Consider the following 17,701-nt stretch of genomic DNA (forward strand, 5'->3'; position numbering starts at 1 on the left):
TTCATCATCATCATCATGTACCAGTATCATCATCGCTATGATTATCACCTGGGTTCGTCAAAAGGCTGGAGTTCACTGCACACAAACCCTCTGGATTATTCATGTACCAGGCAAGCTCGATCTTTGTGTTTTCACGAGTCCGGACTACTGATCCTGTCCTGAATTTTGACATAATTTTCGTATAGTAGACATCCCCTGACATTATCGCCAGGCCAACAAAGTGATCAGTGGGGCTGGAAATCAGGGAAAATATGGACTGCGGATTCTGGAGTGATATGTACTGAATTCTATGATAGTAGCTGTCTGAGCTGTCTGTCCAATAAATTCGATTTCCTTCTAGCGCCATTCCATCAGGTGCCGCGTCCCAAGGGAGTTGTCGAATGAGAACGCGATTGTCGCCATTCATGTCCAGTCTCTCTAGCCGAGGCTTGTTGTAGAAGGTACCGTATGACGTCCAGTACAGATGACTGGTGAAGAAAGGGTATCATTTATTTACAATCATCAATAATATGATCATCGTCGTCGTCGTCGTCATCATCATCATCATCATCATCATCATCACCATTATTGTACTTTTTATTTCTGTTTTTATCTATATGATTTGTTCGAAGATCGTCATCCTCAACATCCTCCTAATCCTTAACCCTCTCCTCCCCCTTCCCCCTCCTTTATCTTTTCCCCTTTCTCTTCTCACTCCTTCACCACATCTTCCTCCTCCTCCTCCTCTTCCTCCCTCCTCCTCCTTACCCCTCTTCTCCAACTTCCTCCTCTCCCTCCTTCACCACGTCACCTCCTCCCCTTCCCTCCTCTTCCCCCTCCTCCATCCCTTTCCCCTTTCTTCTCCCCCATCTCCTCCATATTTCTCCTTCCCATCCTTCCCCCTTTCCTCTTCCATCCCTTCCCCTTTTCACCTCTTCCTCCTCCACCTTCTCCTTACCCCTTTCCTCCTTCCCCTCCTGCTCCTTATCTATAAAATAGTGCACCACAAATGTCTTATCAAAACTGCGGGGAACTGGCGGAGCTGGCGCGAGCAAGGAAGTTTCAATTAATGCTCCCCTTCCCCAACTATAAGATTTTGGAGGCTCTTTACTGCCAAAATAGTTAAATACACTGCTTACCCTTTCCCTATATCCAGAGTCAGGGCGGTCGGTCTTGCCAGGTTCTTATAGACTAAAGTCTTTCTATACGAGCCATCAAGGCGGGCGACCTCGATCTTATTCGCTGCCTTGTCCGTCCAATACAGGTTTCTTCCAACAGAATCCACAGCCAGACCTCGCACACTCCCTAGACCGCGTACCACCACGCTGATAGACGAGCCATTCAAAGTGCTTCTTGATATATGAGCATAATAGTCATCCGACCAGTAGACATACCCCTCTATGACGTCATAGGCTACTGTGATTGGCTGTTTGAGGGCGGGTATTGGTAGGGCTACGGGTTGAGGGTTGCTTGAAGTGAGGGAGATTTTGCGAATCGTTCCGTCCATGTTGTTGTGTTGCAAGTTGCGCCAGTCGGCAAAGAGAAGGTATTCTCCTGTGTTCTCTGAAAGGGAGAAACGCTTTACCTAGCTTATAATTTTTGCACGATTGACTCTGAATCTAGCCTGCGGTATTGTTGTCTTTTATTTTGAATAATGGGGCACCTTTTGGGAAAATATCATTCATTTCGTCATTTATATTTTAATAAGGATTAGTTTTCTAAGTGATTCGCGTAGATTTGTAGATATGCAAAACAAACTTACGTGACAAAAATAACGTTACAACAGGTACCGCGGAGCATATTGAAAAGTGGTTGGGCTGACAATTAGAAAAATATCATATTGAAAACCAAAAAAGGAATAAATCATAGCCCTTCCCTCTCCGCCTGGTGCCAATGTGTGTATGCTAGTGTGCTTCTAAAGTCCACATCCTGTACAGTACTTGCGAGATGATATTAAGGATTCAATCACATCTTATATATATCGTATATACTTGCGTGACAATACTTGCGAGACAATACTTCGCAACAATACTTGTGTGACAACACTTTTTTGGATTTTTTTTTCAATAAAGAACAATATACTTTATAACGGAAGTTACCTTTGTTGCAAGTTTGTTGGTCAACGGCAAGGTCCTGGTGGTCTGGACATGCGCACTGGGCTCCATGTGGGGAAAGAGTGCAGAGGTAAGAACATTGATGTACACCGGCCTTGCACGTGGTCTGACCTGATTCATGAAACACTACGGTTCAATGGAATGCAAATACTAATCAATAGAAGAAAAAAAACATAACTGTAACAATAACAATCTATGTCTGCTAATTTTTTTTTTCAAGCCTAGTTGGACTGGTAGATTTTTCTACAGGATATCCGACTTGTTTTGTTGCAATGGTTTAGTTTATCAATATATTTCTAGGTCTTGGCTTGCTTGCTCAATTATATACACCGTATCATTTATTTATTTTGTCCTTGTTGTTAATTTATTTTCGTTGTCCTTGTTATTGTTATAATTTTCGGGTGGGTGCTAAGGGGGGTGAGTCAGGGGGGGGGGGGGGGTGGGAGGGGTGAATCAGAGCAGTTTCTAAATGCGTGTCCTGGACAGACGCTGGACTGGTACAAAGGCCTTTTTCAGCTTAGAGTGAAGCTTGGGGCCTCGTATACCCATAAGGCCTTTCTCACGTGCCATGCTGTGCTGGAACCGGGGGGGAGGACTCCGACCATAATAGTCATACATGCTTGACGAGATATAAATATTGTCCAAAATACTTCCTTCTACCCTTCTATACTTCTATCCCTACCTTGTGGCTGGCTCCCTGTGTCATAAACAGCAAGCCCCTTCACAAGATACGAGTCAGAATACACTTTTGTCGTCATCCCAGAAGCCTTGTCGGTCTTGCGAATAACATCGAAATAATAATCGCTCCAGTACAACATTGATTGTACCATCACCAGGTCCGACTCGTGCATATCGTGATAGGTAGAGTGTACTGACCGCTCGTTGTGCCCGTCGTAGTCAACAGACAGGATCTGATCTGTCGCACTCTCGATCCAGTACACTCTCCTAGCGGCAAGGTCAAGCGCTATCCCGTGGGGGTAGTTCTGTGTAGAAGATTGCAAATCCACTAGGGTGGTCTGGTTATGGCCTGAAAGCGAGGCTCTTTGGATACGCGCTTTGTTGCCCCAGTCTGTCCAAAACATGTAACTGTAGCAAAAGAGGAATATACGACAACAAAGATCAGAAACTTGTCAATATTGCTTATGTAACCTCATTTAATTTAAAGCCACCAAGTCTTGCAACGATTTTAGGGAATTCTCCTTTGAAGTTCGCATGAATCTTGGCAAAAAAAATTATCGTATCGTCCATTGTTTGTTTGCGGAAAAAATCAAGACTTGCAAAATTCCGAGAGGGTTGGTAATAAATCGCAAATTAACGCCGTATTTAAAGAGCGGAGTAAAATAAAAATTCGGGCTGATACGTGTGTTATGACATTTTACACCGAAAGGTACGCGTTACTCAAGGATTCCATTCCATTGGCTAAACCACAGGTAGCCCAAGCTCCGTATTTGTGCCTATTGATCTTACGGTAAACATTTTACGAAACCCCCAAAAAAGTGAAAAAAGAAAAATAACTTGCTGGAAATAAAAATGTAGCTTAGTATTGTGTTTATGTTCACGTTTTGCGTGTTCTCTGGCCGTTTTAAAGCGTGTTTATGTTCACGTTTTGCGTGTTCTCTGGCCATTTTAAAGCGTGTTTTTGAAGAGTCCCGACTCCGCCCTGAACATTGTTTGAATAGGCACAAATACGGAGCTTGGGCTACCTGTGGCTAAATCAAGCAAACAAACAAAAAAAAAAAACTCTTTTTAAAACCGTGCCATATAAGTACCAGCATCAAATTTTGGATGGTTACTTAATAAACTTAAAAACAAAAAATAACAAAGGCATAGAGAAGTTATTTCATTTACCCGCTGCTTGGGTCCACAGCAATCCCATGGGGGTTGGCGACACCGGCGGTGATCAGGGTCTTATTGCGCTTGCCGTCATACGTCACGATACCAATCTCCTCGTAGAAAAAATCCGTGAAGTATAATAGCGAGCTCTCCCAGTCCACATCCAGCCCGCGCACCTAGGAAAGATCATTAGAAGAAAATATAAGTCGACAGCCAGCCCGTGCAGCTAGGGTAGATTATTAAACGAAAATATTAGTCCACAGCCATCCCGGGCACCCAGGTTGATCAGATTATCAGAAGAGAATATTTTCGCTATACAAATATTAACTTTTTAATGCTAAAACATTTCAAAGGCTGACCTGGCTGTTCGGTCTGTATTGAATCGTCTTGGTTTGTCCGCTTATCAGGTTGAAGCTCTTGATCGCTTGAGTCTCACTCCAAAACAACAGCCCCTCCCTAACGTCTATCGCTAGTGCGTTCGCATTACTCAGGCTTTTAATAACAGTGGTCGATGAAGAGGGGTTACTAAGCGACAAGGACTTGATACGCGATGAAGTACTGAAGAACAGACAGGGAGGCGAACTACATGACGGGACCAATGACTTCACAAAACCTAAAAACACAAATTGTTACACACAATGTTTTGAAACAATGTTTAAACTTTACACAATGTACAAAACAACTATATCTGAATTCTTTTACTTTTTTTCTGCTATTTTACGGCTACAGGCTACAGGCTACAGGCTAAATTTCTATACAGGCTAAATTTCTATGTTGAAATTCTACGTTGCATATGAAATTTTTAACATCAATTTTGAGCACTCATCAAATACAGTCTGTGAGGTCAGTTGCTTTCACTGTATGCAAGCAAAGATTGATTAAAACTAAAGTGTTCTATAGCACACATTTGATTCGATGTTCTTATAAACGAAATTATACATAAACATTGTTCTAGTATTATTGATCTAAAGTCTGAGCAACGACGTTTTACTGTAATTTAAGCTTACGGCAAATAAAGTACTGGAAAAAATGTGGCTGGCTTACAAGCTTGGCATTGGCAATGGGAATATTTAAGAGCTCGTGAAATTTTACTTAAAGTAGTAAAGGGCTATTTCTTTTCAAGATTGCCTCGTTCGAACGCTTTTATACTACTGATTTTTGAACGCTAAAAGCTAATGGTTTAAACCTACCTTTTCTTTCTATTTGAGTTTCACACTTGAACTTTTTGTTGTGTGCAAGTAAGGAGCGTTTACAACCGAATAAAATGTTTAGCGAGGATTGAGGGAAATAATACTTTGGAACTGAGCACTTGACTTTGCTCTAAATTGTTTGGAAGCAATATAAGATTCAGCGTTAATCGTATTTTAAAGGAATTCGTTCATGGGATGTTTTCTTTTTACTTACCAACAAATGGAAAAACCACGGCTATCGCCAATATTGCTCTATGCATAATTATCGCCCAGATGTAGGTCTTGTTGTTTGTTAGGCTGAGCGAACGGTTATTCTTCGTGATGTTGACGAGACAAGCCTGGAGAGAGGTCACGGCCGAGGAAAGCAAACAATGACATTAATCTACATCTTCGTTTCCAGTCCCCTTAGGATTTACACCAAATTTACTAGCGTTTATCAGTTTATACAAGAAGGACCAGTTTAAATTATAAATATTTTGAGAAATAAGGATGCCCGATTCCCCCCCCCCTCCCCCATCAAATATATAAATGGTCCAATGTTTTGTCTAATGAAGTCAATTGAAGTTTTTGTGGATTCTGTGTTGTCACCCCTTTTGTCCGGAACACGGTTCGTGAAAGATGCAGAAACGACTAGCAGCCATTGAACACATAATTTGCCTCATAATGTCACATACTCTATAAGAATATAAAAAATGTATTCAAGTCAGATCCTGTGTATTCTTAAGAAAGCATCGCTTGTAAACTAATGGTACTCTGACAAATTTTCTTCTTTTAATAAGACTTCAGGAGAGACTCACTGAGATGCAGTATATAAAGCATGTCTTTGGAGATAACTAAGAAAGAGTTTGTGGATTTTAATTGTCTTTTGTAAAAATCGTAATAACTTTACACTTGAGTGATTAAGGGAAAAGTCCCTAAGTCAATCACTTTTTCCGGTAGACTTAAAATAATTCAACTGCACAACTCTTATAGTGCGAGTTGAAAGTTTCCATTTGTCGTTTATACTGCATAACATCAGCCAGATAACTACCAATCTTTGAGTGGAAAACAAATAGATTGAGTAACACTTTTTTACATTGGAACTAACGACATTATGAAAATAATCTTGCACCTTCCGATATCCCGTCAACAAACCATTCGCAACACCCATACTCCCGCAATCATCTTAACTATAATTAATAAAGTTACTAAAATAAATGAAAAATTAAGATTGAAATCGCTTAACAGTGCTTCAAGATATCACCACGAAGATTCTAATAATATCCTCGTCGTATTTGACACAACTTCTTCCGTATTGTAAATATACTTTACACAGCAGTTCTTATTTCTAATATCCTAATTTCGAAATGCTTATTCTTTATCGTCGACGGCTAATTTCGAAAAATCTTCACATTACAGGGAATTGCTATAACGTAGGCCAAAGCATAATCTATTTTGGAACTCTTTTCTGAACAAAACTACCACGCACTAGTTACAGTCGATTTAATTTACTCACCTCAGCGTCTGAAGTTGCTTGAGAGCAATATTTATCAGTTATACATTGGTTATAGAATTTGAAAAGAAAACAACTTAATTCTTCAGTCTGCTTGCTTTAGCGCGTGTTTTCATAATTGCAAAGGCTTCGCTCAGGATGACAGCAGGAATATTCTCAGTAGAATTGGAGCAGCCATGAAAGTAAACAGTGATACGTCGAACTCGAATGACGTCATTGGGACCGAATAGAGGAAATTTGCATTGGTGATAATATTATTTAGCACTATGCATTGTGTGTAAACATCTTATGCTGTGCAAAACAGCGGCGGGTCTACGGGCAATCATGGTTAGATTTTTTCTAAATCATTGCTTCCTCTTAAGATTTTATGGAAAATAAGAGGAGGGAGGGGGGGGGGGGGGGATTTCGGCTACCAATTCCGAAGGAGTGTGTACACTTTTTTTTTTTCAAAATCCGTTTTATTTCTAGATAAAAAAAGTTTAAAACGTGTAAGAAGGAAAATCCTATGCCATAAGTTTAAGAAAACAAGCTTTGAATGATAAAGTGTACACTGTCTTCTTTGTACGTCCCCTCGTCAACGGTATCTATAAAGTGCACGTCACGCCACGGTCACGACACGGCACGGCACAGTCACGACACGTCACGGTCACATCACGACAGACAGATGTTTTATTGGTACCGTATAACTAAATACAAATTACATGAGTATTTCAACCAATATTTCTAGTGCTTGGAAAGAAAGAATTGTTTTTTTTATATATTAGATATACATAAAAAAAGGCATGAATGAATTTTGCTGCAATCGGTGCCTTTTGTTCTTTGGATTAAATCACGTCACGTCACGGTCACATCACGTCAAGGCACAGTCACGGTACAGTTAAAGCCGCATTGTCACCAGTTAACTTCCGGTCGATTACGTTACAATATCCGATGATTTTTAACGGAAAACGCGAAAAATATTTCAAATTATTGAAAGCAGTGTGTATATTGCAAGTTTCTTCGAGGATGTGATCGATAATTGAGAGCGGATGGCATGTTAAATATCTCGGATTTTAATAGATTCTTTTGTCTTGTAACGGTTGAGGTTTCCGTCGGACCTCCGGAAGTGAACTGGTAACAATGCGGCTTTAAAGTAGTTTACAGAAAATATATGAAGCTCTCTTTAATGAAGCCATGAAAACTCTATTTGATAAAAAATGCGTCACTTGACCCTGTCAGGATTGCAAAAGACTACTGTATCTCTCTGAACTCAGGTACTCAGAAGTCCTTGGTTGCGCAGTACAGGAAAAGACTCGCATCGTAGAGCGCAGGTCTCTTGTAGTAGTGAAGCAGGCGTGATTTCCACACCCTCCACGACTTGGCGTCGCGTAGTTTCGGTATGGGTCTGTTCAGGAGAGTGATGGGTGTGCCTGACTTGTAATGCTCCGCTACCCAGTGCACCGCGCGGTAGATGCCGTTACTGTGGGTGTCAAGTAAGCATTCACACAGGAAATTCTGCAACGGAGATACAAGAGTTTGAATTTGTAATAAGAGACCAGTGTGAAATTAGGGCCTCTAGTCCAATAAGCGCCCTGACAGGATCTTCAATGGGCGCGACCCTGGGGTTGGGGTATAGGTGGCGCAGGCTTATATCAATCAAATGGAAAATATGTGAAAATCTCTCAATAAGAAATGACCCACTTTTTGCGGGCCAAGGGGTAGGGGGTTAGACCGAACAGCGCAATCCTGCTACAGCGGCAAAGAAATGATGTATAGAAAAAGCCTAACCATAGGGGGTGAGGGTATTCATTTCCAAGAAATGATTTATATATAAAGCCTAACCTCACGAGGTGGGGGTATTAATTCCCAAGAAATGATTTATAGATAAAGCCCAACCTGAGGGGGGTGGAGTGCGACGGTATCATCATACACCCCCTTGATCGTCTTCCACACGTCAATCATATGAAACGTGTGCACGACACGCTCCACCGCTGACCAGTTAGGGCCCAAACCGTCGTCGTCCTTACCGATGCGACTGAGCACGGAGTCAATGATATTCATCGTGTCGGTAGAGAAGTCCTCCCCCGTGGGGGAGTCGGGTGCGTAAGGCAGCACCAGGTGTTTCTGTTATAAATACAAACAGTGTACAGGAGGTAAGCAGCATTGATGGATGCACAAACAAACAAACTAAATATACGAAGTAAATAGCAGTTTAAAACTTCTCTTGGTTTCCCAAAGTATCAATGCAAATAAGATCTATTTTAGCGGTGAACAAAATCCATATGCTACACACTTTAACTTTTCTTTTCATCTAAATGGCCTCGAAGGCGCGCAATGTGTCATGGGTAGGGTGAAATCGGCCCATGGAGTGAATAAGTCCATTATAGGCCCATGGAGTGAATAAGTCCATTATAGGCCCATGGAGTGAATAAGTCCATTATAGGCCCATGGAGTGAATAAGTCCATTATAGGCCCATGGAGTGAATAAGTCCATTATAGGCCCATGGAGTGAATAAGTCCATTATAGGCCCATGGAGTGAATAAGTCCATTATAGGCCCATGGAGTGAATAAGTCCATTATAGGCCCTCCTTCAGTGCTCCAGCACATTTTCACTAGATCATTATTCATCTAGGCATATTTTCCATAACATATTGTTCTATTCCATCTTCTATTCTATTCTATTCCTTAATACTATTTTATATTCTATTCTGCTTTTCTATCTTCTATTTTATTTTTTAATCGATTTTCTATTCTATTTTTTTATTATATTTTCTATTCTTTCTTCAATTCTATCTTCTATTCTATAAATATGTTATACCTTCCACGACAATTAGTCGGGCCTGCCTGTAATTCCGGTGAGCAAAAGAGCTGGTCAGTTTAGTTGGGTCTAAATTTGTGTATGGTTTTTAGTTCTCATAAGAATTTATTTTCCTGATTAGTTGACCGTGGTTTGAACTCACCGCGTCTTTGATGTCATGGTTTACGGTGGGTACCCTGTTGTCCGGGTTCGCCCTGGGGTTGAACAGTCTTAGTCCTTGCACCGTCATGGAATGTATGGCGTGTGCGATGGTCTCGTTGAAGTTTTTAGAAAGGTCATATGACTGGTACACGTCACTGCAGTCTGGCTTGACAATAGGTTCAGCTGCGCATGCGCACACTGCGACCAACAAAGCAAGGAGCACCCACATGGTTGCGAAATTCTAAAAATATAGCAATATGATCAACATCTTTTTAGCCCAATCACTAAGCAGCTGCTTCAAATTAATTTCTTGATATTGATTAACAAATAGTATCGGCATTGCATTACTTAAAAGTTATTATTACGTACACTCTTCAAATTTTGATAACATATTAAAACAAATTGTTAATACAATCGATAAACAATGAATAAAATATGAACAACTGATAAAACACTTGCGCAGTTATTTCAAAACCTGGCACTGCATAATATGACGTTAACAGTCGGAAAAACTAAAGCGTAAAATTCTGTGGCTATCAATCAACTACTGACATTTTTTGCTAATCGAACACCCAAAAAATACCATTTCTAAAAGAAAAGCCTTTTTCCCTATCAGATACCCCCTAAAATACTTGAGGCCCGATCGCCAGTATCGAAGGGCGTTCGGCGCTTCGCGTGTAAATAGCGATAGCGTTTTACCCTCTGTATGTGACTGCCTTAGCTAGCAGTTAGTCTCGATAAACCCTAGCTTGTGACAGCACACTGTCCCGGTAAACCCTAGCTTGTGACAGCACACTGTCTCGGTAAACCCTAGCTTGTGACAGCACACTGTCTCGGTAAACCCTAGCTTGTGACAGCACACTGTCTCGATAAACCCTAGCTTGTGACAGCACACAGTCTCGATAAACCCTAGCTTGTGACAGCACACTGTCTCGGTAAACCCTAGCTTGTGACAGCACACTGTCCCGGTGAACCCTAGCTTGTGACAGCACACTGTCTCGGTAAACCCTAGCTTGTGACAGCACACTGTCTCGGTAAACCCTAGCTTGTGACAGCACACTGTCTCGGTAAACCCTAGCTTGTGACAGCACACTGTCTCGGTAAACCCTAGCTTGTGACAGCACACTGTCTCGGTAAACCCTAGCTTGTGACAGCACACTGTCTCGGTAAACCCTAGCTTGTGATAGCACACTGTCTCGATAAACCCTAGCTTGTGACAGCACACTGTTTCGGTAAACCCTAGCTTGTGACAGCACACTGTCTCGATAAACCCTAGCTTGTGACAGCACACTGTCTCGGTAAACCCTAGCTTGTGACAGCACACTGTCTCGGTAAACCCTAGCTTGTGACAGCACACTGTCTCGGTAAACCCTAGCTTGTGACAGCACACTGTCCCGGTGAACCCTAGCTTGTGACAGCACACTGTTTCGGTAAACCCTAGCTTGTGACAGCACACTGTCTCGATAAACCCTAGCTTGTGACAGCACACTGTCTCGGTAAACCCTAGCTTGTGACAGCACACTGTCTAGGTAAACCCTAGCTTGTGACAGCACACTGTCTATTGATGCAACTTAGCGCGATTCGAACTCAAACGGGTTGATTTAAAAACGATTTATTATGTACACGGAATCACACAAATAATCAAATGTTGAATTGTAGATAATATGGATGGTAAGATATAGAATCCACAATTCGGGTCGCAATACCGAGATCGGAAAGTAGCAAATTTGCACTAGGCAATGTTCGTGGATAGCGATGTTCTTAGTCCGCAGACTTTTGGCGTGGATTGAGTTGATGAGTTAGTAGATTTGCAGAATTGTAGGATTGCAGAATTGTAGAATTGTCGGTTCGAATTTGGTTTACGCTTGCACCAATCTTTGTAGCAAAAAGGTAGCAGATCCCATTTTACTGCTGGTAGCGGTAGACTAACTAACTAAAAGAATTTAGGGGTTGTATATACATATTTTTATCCCTGTTTGGGACGTGTCCTAATCGACGTGATACGTAGCGTCGCGGAAATATGGCGTATTGCGATATAGACGTTTTACCGACGTGACTTTTCTTATTTTCCGAATTCTAGAAACTTCTACTAATAATAATGATCAAGCTTTCCTTTCAATCAAGAAATTAAAATATAGTTTTTCTAAAACTAACACTGTATACTCATAGTTAGCGTTTCGATCTCCAATATCATCTCTATGTTGTGAATATCCATGACGTTATACACTGCGTATACAGGTATACTGTATAAGACGGGTTGACGAGAATACTGTCGATCTGCACGCATGAAATGCTACCGTAAGGACATTTTATGTAAAGTGTCCTATGAATCAGTTTAAAGCGAATATTCGCGCATACGTACCTCTTATATGTTTCTCACTGGAGCTTTATTGAGCGTCTGTCTCGAAACGCTCGGTGCAATGCTGTGACCTGCCCGCTCACGAGATGTCAGGAGTCAACGGCAGCCCAGCGGAGCCACTGCTCTATTCGGTTTCGGATTTCCATGTTTTGCAAACAACATCACGGGTTCGTATTTTGCTTTTGCTAGTTTGTACTTTGCTTTTGCGGGTTTGTATTTTGCTTTTGCGTGTTTGTACTTTGCATTTGCGGGTTTGAATTTTGCTTTTGCGAATTTGTATTTTGCTTTTGCGAGTTTGAATTTTGCTTTTGCTAATTTGTATTTTGCTTTTGCGAGTTTGTACTTTTCATTAGTTAGTTTGTACTTTGCATTTGTGAGTTTGTATTTTCCTTTTTTGCGAGTTTGTACTTTCAAAAGGCTTGAGAATTGCTTAGGGGAGGGGTGGGGTATATTTATTTCGGGGGGTGGGGGGGGGGGTGGGGGGGGGGGGTATACCCTCCACAGCGAGCTCGCAAGCTAAAGCAGCTAAATGGCTTTCCTGCTATCATGGAGCCAATAATCTAAATACCAAATAAGCAATTAAAATTAGTAAATAAATCATCTAAAAATGTCTCAAATATGGAATGTTCTGTAAACATCACTCTGAAATAATTGCATATCAATATTTGGTTGACCTTAAATCTCGCTCGGCCAATCTCTTGGAGGCCTGGGTCTAAGGGCTTTTCAAGACTTGTGTGATAAAGATTTGACCAAGCGATAAAGTTTTTTGAAACATTTTTGCCTCGAGTCTCAAATTGAACAATCAGTATTTTTCACCATGTTTTCTTGAGATCAGGGAGCGGGAAAACTTTAGCTCTTCTAAATATGGGCATCAATGCCCATATAAGGCAATGCATACGAAGGACACCATCCGTGGGGAATATGTTTGATATGTTTTTTCATCTCTACCGCCTCTGCATACAGAAGATCGAGATCCAAATATGCCTTTCCTCTGTTGTTCTCGTAGAGAGGCTATGGTTGTTCTTTAGAATACCAGGGGTCACTAAGGATAGTAGAGGATCTTCAACGCGTTGTTGTGACGTTGCAGGTACTTAGACTGCGCAAGCGCACTGCATCAAGCAAGAACATAAGCTCGATTCTCTTCCGTCTTGCCGCACAAAAAATGTCACCCGTGTTAAGCCCAGTCTTGCTCTTATGATAAGCCTTCGTTGGTAGCATCTTTTCATATAGCTCATGTAGGCCCGCTATGGTATTGGTAGGTGCAGTCTTCCATACTGACATACATGAGAAGCATTCTCCCCGTTTCTTTATCATCCCACCTTTGCGTGACAAGTTTCCCCTGCAAACTTGCTAATCTCTCCATAGCACAATCCTTCTTTATTCTTTAGTTCTACTCCTATCTTCTTAGCTGGCACCTCTTCCTTGGTTTGGTCGTTTATCATCGTCGGTGTGGGATGAGACGGGTTCAAACTTTATCCGAGCTCAGTCGCATATTTCTTTGCATCTTCGACCAGCCACCGCCCGCCCCTTCTCTTCTGCTCTCGTCTCGAACTTCCGCACGTCCACGTCTGGGTCCCTATAGGTGTATAGTCTAACCGCAGCTTTGACTTTTCGTTTGCTTATACTCTCGCTCCACATCCTTGAGCCCTCGGCCACCAAGTCCCGTAGGTAAGTACACTAGTGCCGACGATCCGAGAGGGTCCTTGCCTCCATTCTTCACGATTACTTTGCGTGATTCCCTGTCTCGTCTTTGCAGCTCGGCGATGGGCCAAGACTGAGTTGGCATCAAGTAGCCCAAAACCGGCACGGCGAACTTGTCCGTGGATAGCACTTTGATGAAATCCGACAACGGACTATACCATATATTACTGATAATCGCTGTATGTAGGCCTTGCTAGCGATCTCGAGAGCTAAACTGTCATCCTGCGTGGTATTTTCCATCACCCTCAGGAACTTGTAATGTGACCCCTCCTTTAGACTCTCTATAACCTTTGCCTCACCACGCACATGCCTCCAGTATCTGTCTCCAGCTTTCCCCTCTTCACCTATGTCCTCCATTGCTGCTCTCACTTTCCTCATTACCCTTGCCAGTTTCTCCTCAGACGAAGCGTACATCTTAAGGTCATCAATGTAGAGCAGGTGTGTGATGGTCTGATCCGATTGGTTTTGAAATCCTATAACCCTCAGTTGCACGCAGCATCCACGTGATCGGGCTCACACACAGCGTAAAGAGCCTCGGACAAAGGGCCTTGTGCACTCAGCATCCACGTGATCGGGCTCACACACAGCGTAAAGAGCCTCGGACAAAGGGCCTTGTGCACTCAGCATCCACGTGATCGGTTTCACACACAGCGTAAAGAGCCTCGGACAAAGGGCCTTGTGCACTCAGCATCCACGTGATCGGGCTCACACACAGCGTAAAGAGCCTCGGACAAAGGGCCTTGTGCACTCAGCATCCACGTGATCGGGCTCACACACAGCGTAAAGAGCCTCGGACAAAGGGCCTTGTGCACTCAGCATCCACGTGATCGGGCTCACACACAGCGTAAAGAGCCTCGGACAAAGGGCCTTGTGCACTCAGCATCCACGTGATCGGGCTCACACACAGCGTAAAGAGCCTCGGACAAAGGGCCTTGTGCACTCAGCATCCACGTGATCGGGCTCACACACAGCGTAAAGAGCCTCGGACAAAGGGCCTCGCCCTGGGGAAAACCCCTTCTGAACATGATCGCCTCTGATCCATGCCTTGTGCCGTTTTCACTGCGATCTTAGTATTTCATGAACTGCTGAGCCCAATCAACCTTACAAGCCAGGGCGGGAAACGGTGCACAGAAAATATCTCCAAGCGGTGGTCCACGCTGTCATAGGCCTTTCTCACATCTGGCCATGCTGAGATTACGTTAAGCACGTTGGCTGTCCTGGAATACCATCCTATCGATAAATAAATTTTCAGTAGTACGGCACAACCCTCTTAGCCCCACGCTGATCACCTTGCATGCTTGAGCATGAGTCCGTACTTGTTCAGATGCACATCTGTTGGTTCTAGGAGGAACAAAGAGAACAACCTACATACTTTTCAAACATTATATTGGTAGATGATCTCCGGCCCGTAAATCATAATAGAGCATGGTGGTCACCCCGTCCGATCCCTTGAAAAGAACTTGCCACGCCCCCGTGCAGGCATTCCTCCCTTTTCCACCAGTAGTTGACTATCCTGTCAGGGCCTGGAGCACTCCAATTACACTTCTTAGATATTACCTTCTTTTCACCCCTCACCTTCTGTTGACCTTCTTTCTTCTTCAGTAGTTGACTATCCTGTCAGGGCCTGGAGCACTCCAATTCTTCTTCTTGGATATGACCCTCTTTTCACCCCTCACCTTCTTTTGACCTTCTTTCAATGTCGATATTACATTAGATGCTGAGTGCAACTGAGAAGTATAGGATCTCAAAACCAATCGGTCAGACCATCACACACACCTCTGCTCTAGGGACGAGTCAATTATGCTAGTAAAACTGACATAATATGCTAGTAGCATTGTTCGCTTTTAATCAAAATTATGCTCTGATCATGCTCGCTTTTAAAAAATACAATTTCCATTATGCCGCGACAAAAATGGGAAAAACAATAAAAAAATTGCTCTTTAAACCTCTTCTTGTGGGCTTAATATAGACGATCAAGAGACCATGATGTAAGAGAACGAATCCCCCGTATTAGGGTATGTTCCAATGATGACGTCCGTGAAAGCTATTTTTAGAAAAAACAGTTATTTTTAGATACGCCTCTGATTGGTCAGCTCTCACGTTTCCTAGCAAAATGAGTCTTACGCGCGATAACATCTTGAGCGATGTGAACCGGCAAAGGCTGTTATGGAAATCTTTTTGACCGAAAATACCTTCCTTTTTTACGAACGCTGTGAAAATGATTTTCCAGATAGTACGCTGGATTCAATCAACCGTTTCTCGGACTTTAAAGACATTAAAATGCATAAAGTGCGTGATTTTAGGCGTGGGGAACAACTTCCCCAGTAAACGTTTTCACAGCTGATTCGCAATGTAAAACAACTATCAATCAGAAATCTGTGTTTACAACACACAATTCTCTTTCAATTCCCTTTTAATGAAAAAGATACATCCAGAACTTAATACCATTATATCCACGTTCCGGCTCTTTCCCACCCCTGCCCTTGTCCTCAGCTTCCCCTCTCCCCCTCCCCATATATAAAAAAAGTAATAATAAATTTTATAAGAATGATAACAACAAAAACAGTAATGAAATACAAAAGCAAGATCACTTTTACATTTAAATAATACATCATAAGGGATATCTAAATATAAAAATTATGGTAGTTTTGAGCGATTATGCCAGAAATTATGCTAGCATAATCGACCCGTCCCTAACTGCTTGCGATAGCTTCCTTTATCTTCTTCAGCCCCTGTTCCGTTCATGTTTTTATTTTCGAAAATCTGGAGCGGGAGGGGAGGGGGGTGCACCTGATATTTTCAAAGACCATGGTAAGATTGCTAATAGAGTATTTGCATCTGTGACAATCGGGTAGATCTGTTTCATTTGTGCGTTCTAAAATCTGTTGTTTAAGCATCAAGCTGTTTTTAGGGCCTACTCACTTGGATAACAACCACATACCGTTTTTACTCGAATAAGAGCTCCGGCGATTTTTTTTTCCGACTCTCAGACGGGGCGCTTATTCGGGGGAGGTGCTTATTGATCAAGGCTTTTGATCTGGTTAATCCCAAGTCCTACTGCAAATAATTCGCAATCCATCAGCTATATGAAAAATCACTCGTATCGATTTCGAGGCGGCGGTACATACCTGTACCGATACCCATACCTGTACTCAAGATTTTGGACTTCTTCTCCCGCGTGGAGCACCAAATCTCCCGCTTTTTAGCAATTTTTATCGCTCCAGAAAAATCCTTCTCTAGAAAATCGACATTTTGCCTATTTTCTATCAGTAATGAAAAATAATATTTTCCTGTGTAGCGCCATTTATCGAACACGCATGCGAGATCTATATTGTGCGCAAGAACTTTCTGAATGGCAAACGTCTGCTGATTGGCTCAATGATAGCAGGAAAGCCATTTAGCTGCTTTAGTTTGTGAACCCATATACACCCTACCCCCGAAATAAATATACCCCACCCCTCCCCCAAACAATTCTCAAGCCTTTTGAGAGTACATACTCGAAAAAGCAAGTACAAACTCGCATATGCAAAATACAAACTGGCAAATGCAAATACAAACTCGCAAATGCAAATACAAACTCGCAAAAGCAAAATACAAACTCGCAAAAGCAAAGTACAAACTGGCAAAAGCAAAGTACTAACTGGCAAAAGCAAAGTACAAACTCAAAAGCAAAATACAAAGTAGCAAAAGCAAAGTACGATCTCGCAAAAGCAAAATACAAAGTAGCAAAATCAAAGTACGAGCTCGAAAAAGCAAAATACAAACTCGCAAAAGCAAAGTACGAACTCGTGATGTTGTTTGCAAAACATGGAAATCCGAAACCGAATAGAGCAGTGGCCCCGCTGTGCTTCCGTACGTGTCTCACAATACCGACCATTTGATCTCTGACAGGGTCGGTAACGAAATCACCCCGAAATCCTCAAACATTTGGCTAAGAGAAAAAAAAAATCCAGAAAAATAAGGCTTGCAAACTAGCTGGCCACCAATCCTAATAAGATATGGATATGGATAGGAAAATAAGTGAGTCACCTCTACTTCAGACAGTGAAGTCCGTAGACCCGACTTGCGTGACAACTTTGTTTTGTTTTGTTTTC

The 17,701-nt window shown here is 42.2% G+C and overlaps 2 protein-coding genes and 1 pseudogene across 4 annotated transcripts in view; all 3 read right to left on the reverse strand.

The window, feature by feature from the left end:
- The window catches only part of LOC5508415 (low-density lipoprotein receptor-related protein 4-like), a 43,069-nt gene extending 36,223 nt beyond the window's left edge, over positions 1-6,846 (reverse strand). The window contains exons 1-8 of one of the 3 annotated variants that reach the window (XM_048731788.1): positions 6,612-6,846; positions 5,331-5,454; positions 4,286-4,539; positions 3,942-4,102; positions 2,776-3,179; positions 2,079-2,219; positions 1,119-1,542; positions 22-467 (exon numbers count right to left, since the gene is read on the reverse strand). In XM_048731788.1, the coding sequence (XP_048587745.1) occupies positions 22-467; positions 1,119-1,542; positions 2,079-2,219; positions 2,776-3,179; positions 3,942-4,102; positions 4,286-4,539; positions 5,331-5,376 (1,876 nt within the window). In that variant the 5' untranslated portion in view covers positions 5,377-5,454; positions 6,612-6,846. The remainder of the gene's footprint in view (positions 1-21; positions 468-1,118; positions 1,543-2,078; positions 2,220-2,775; positions 3,180-3,941; positions 4,103-4,285; positions 4,540-5,330; positions 5,455-6,611) is intronic. The other 2 variants (XM_048731790.1, XM_048731789.1) reach the window with 2 other exon arrangements.
- Positions 6,847-7,755: 909 nt separating this feature from the next.
- Positions 7,756-12,013, reverse strand: LOC116615510. Its single transcript, XM_032377173.2, has 4 exons — positions 11,910-12,013; positions 9,549-9,788; positions 8,484-8,711; positions 7,756-8,102 (listed from the first exon to the last, which is right to left on the reverse strand). Exons 2-4 carry the CDS (start codon positions 9,774-9,776, stop codon positions 7,866-7,868), a joined length of 693 nt encoding a protein of 230 aa, XP_032233064.1. The 5' UTR covers positions 9,777-9,788; positions 11,910-12,013; the 3' UTR covers positions 7,756-7,865.
- An 833-nt stretch (positions 12,014-12,846) lies between these two features.
- LOC125570192 lies at positions 12,847-14,021 on the reverse strand (annotated as a pseudogene).
- Between the last annotated feature and the right edge of the window lie 3,680 nt (positions 14,022-17,701).

Source organism: Nematostella vectensis, chromosome 8, assembly GCF_932526225.1.
Source record: "Nematostella vectensis chromosome 8, jaNemVect1.1, whole genome shotgun sequence".
Lineage (NCBI taxonomy): Eukaryota > Metazoa > Cnidaria > Anthozoa > Actiniaria > Edwardsiidae > Nematostella > Nematostella vectensis.

Bases quoted from the DNA above. Each gene is read 5' to 3' on its own strand.
- LOC116615510 (XM_032377173.2), bottom strand. From the start codon at position 9,776: ATGTGGGTGCTCCTTGCTTTGTTGGTCGCAGTGTGCGCATGCGCAGCT. The intron at 8,712-9,548 runs GTGAGTTCAAAC...TATTTATAACAG, and splicing joins ACCATGACATCAAAGACGCG to AAACACCTGGTGCTGCCTTA. The intron at 8,103-8,483 runs GTTGGGCTTTAT...TCTCCGTTGCAG, and splicing joins TCGCACTCCACCCCCCTCAG to AATTTCCTGTGTGAATGCTT.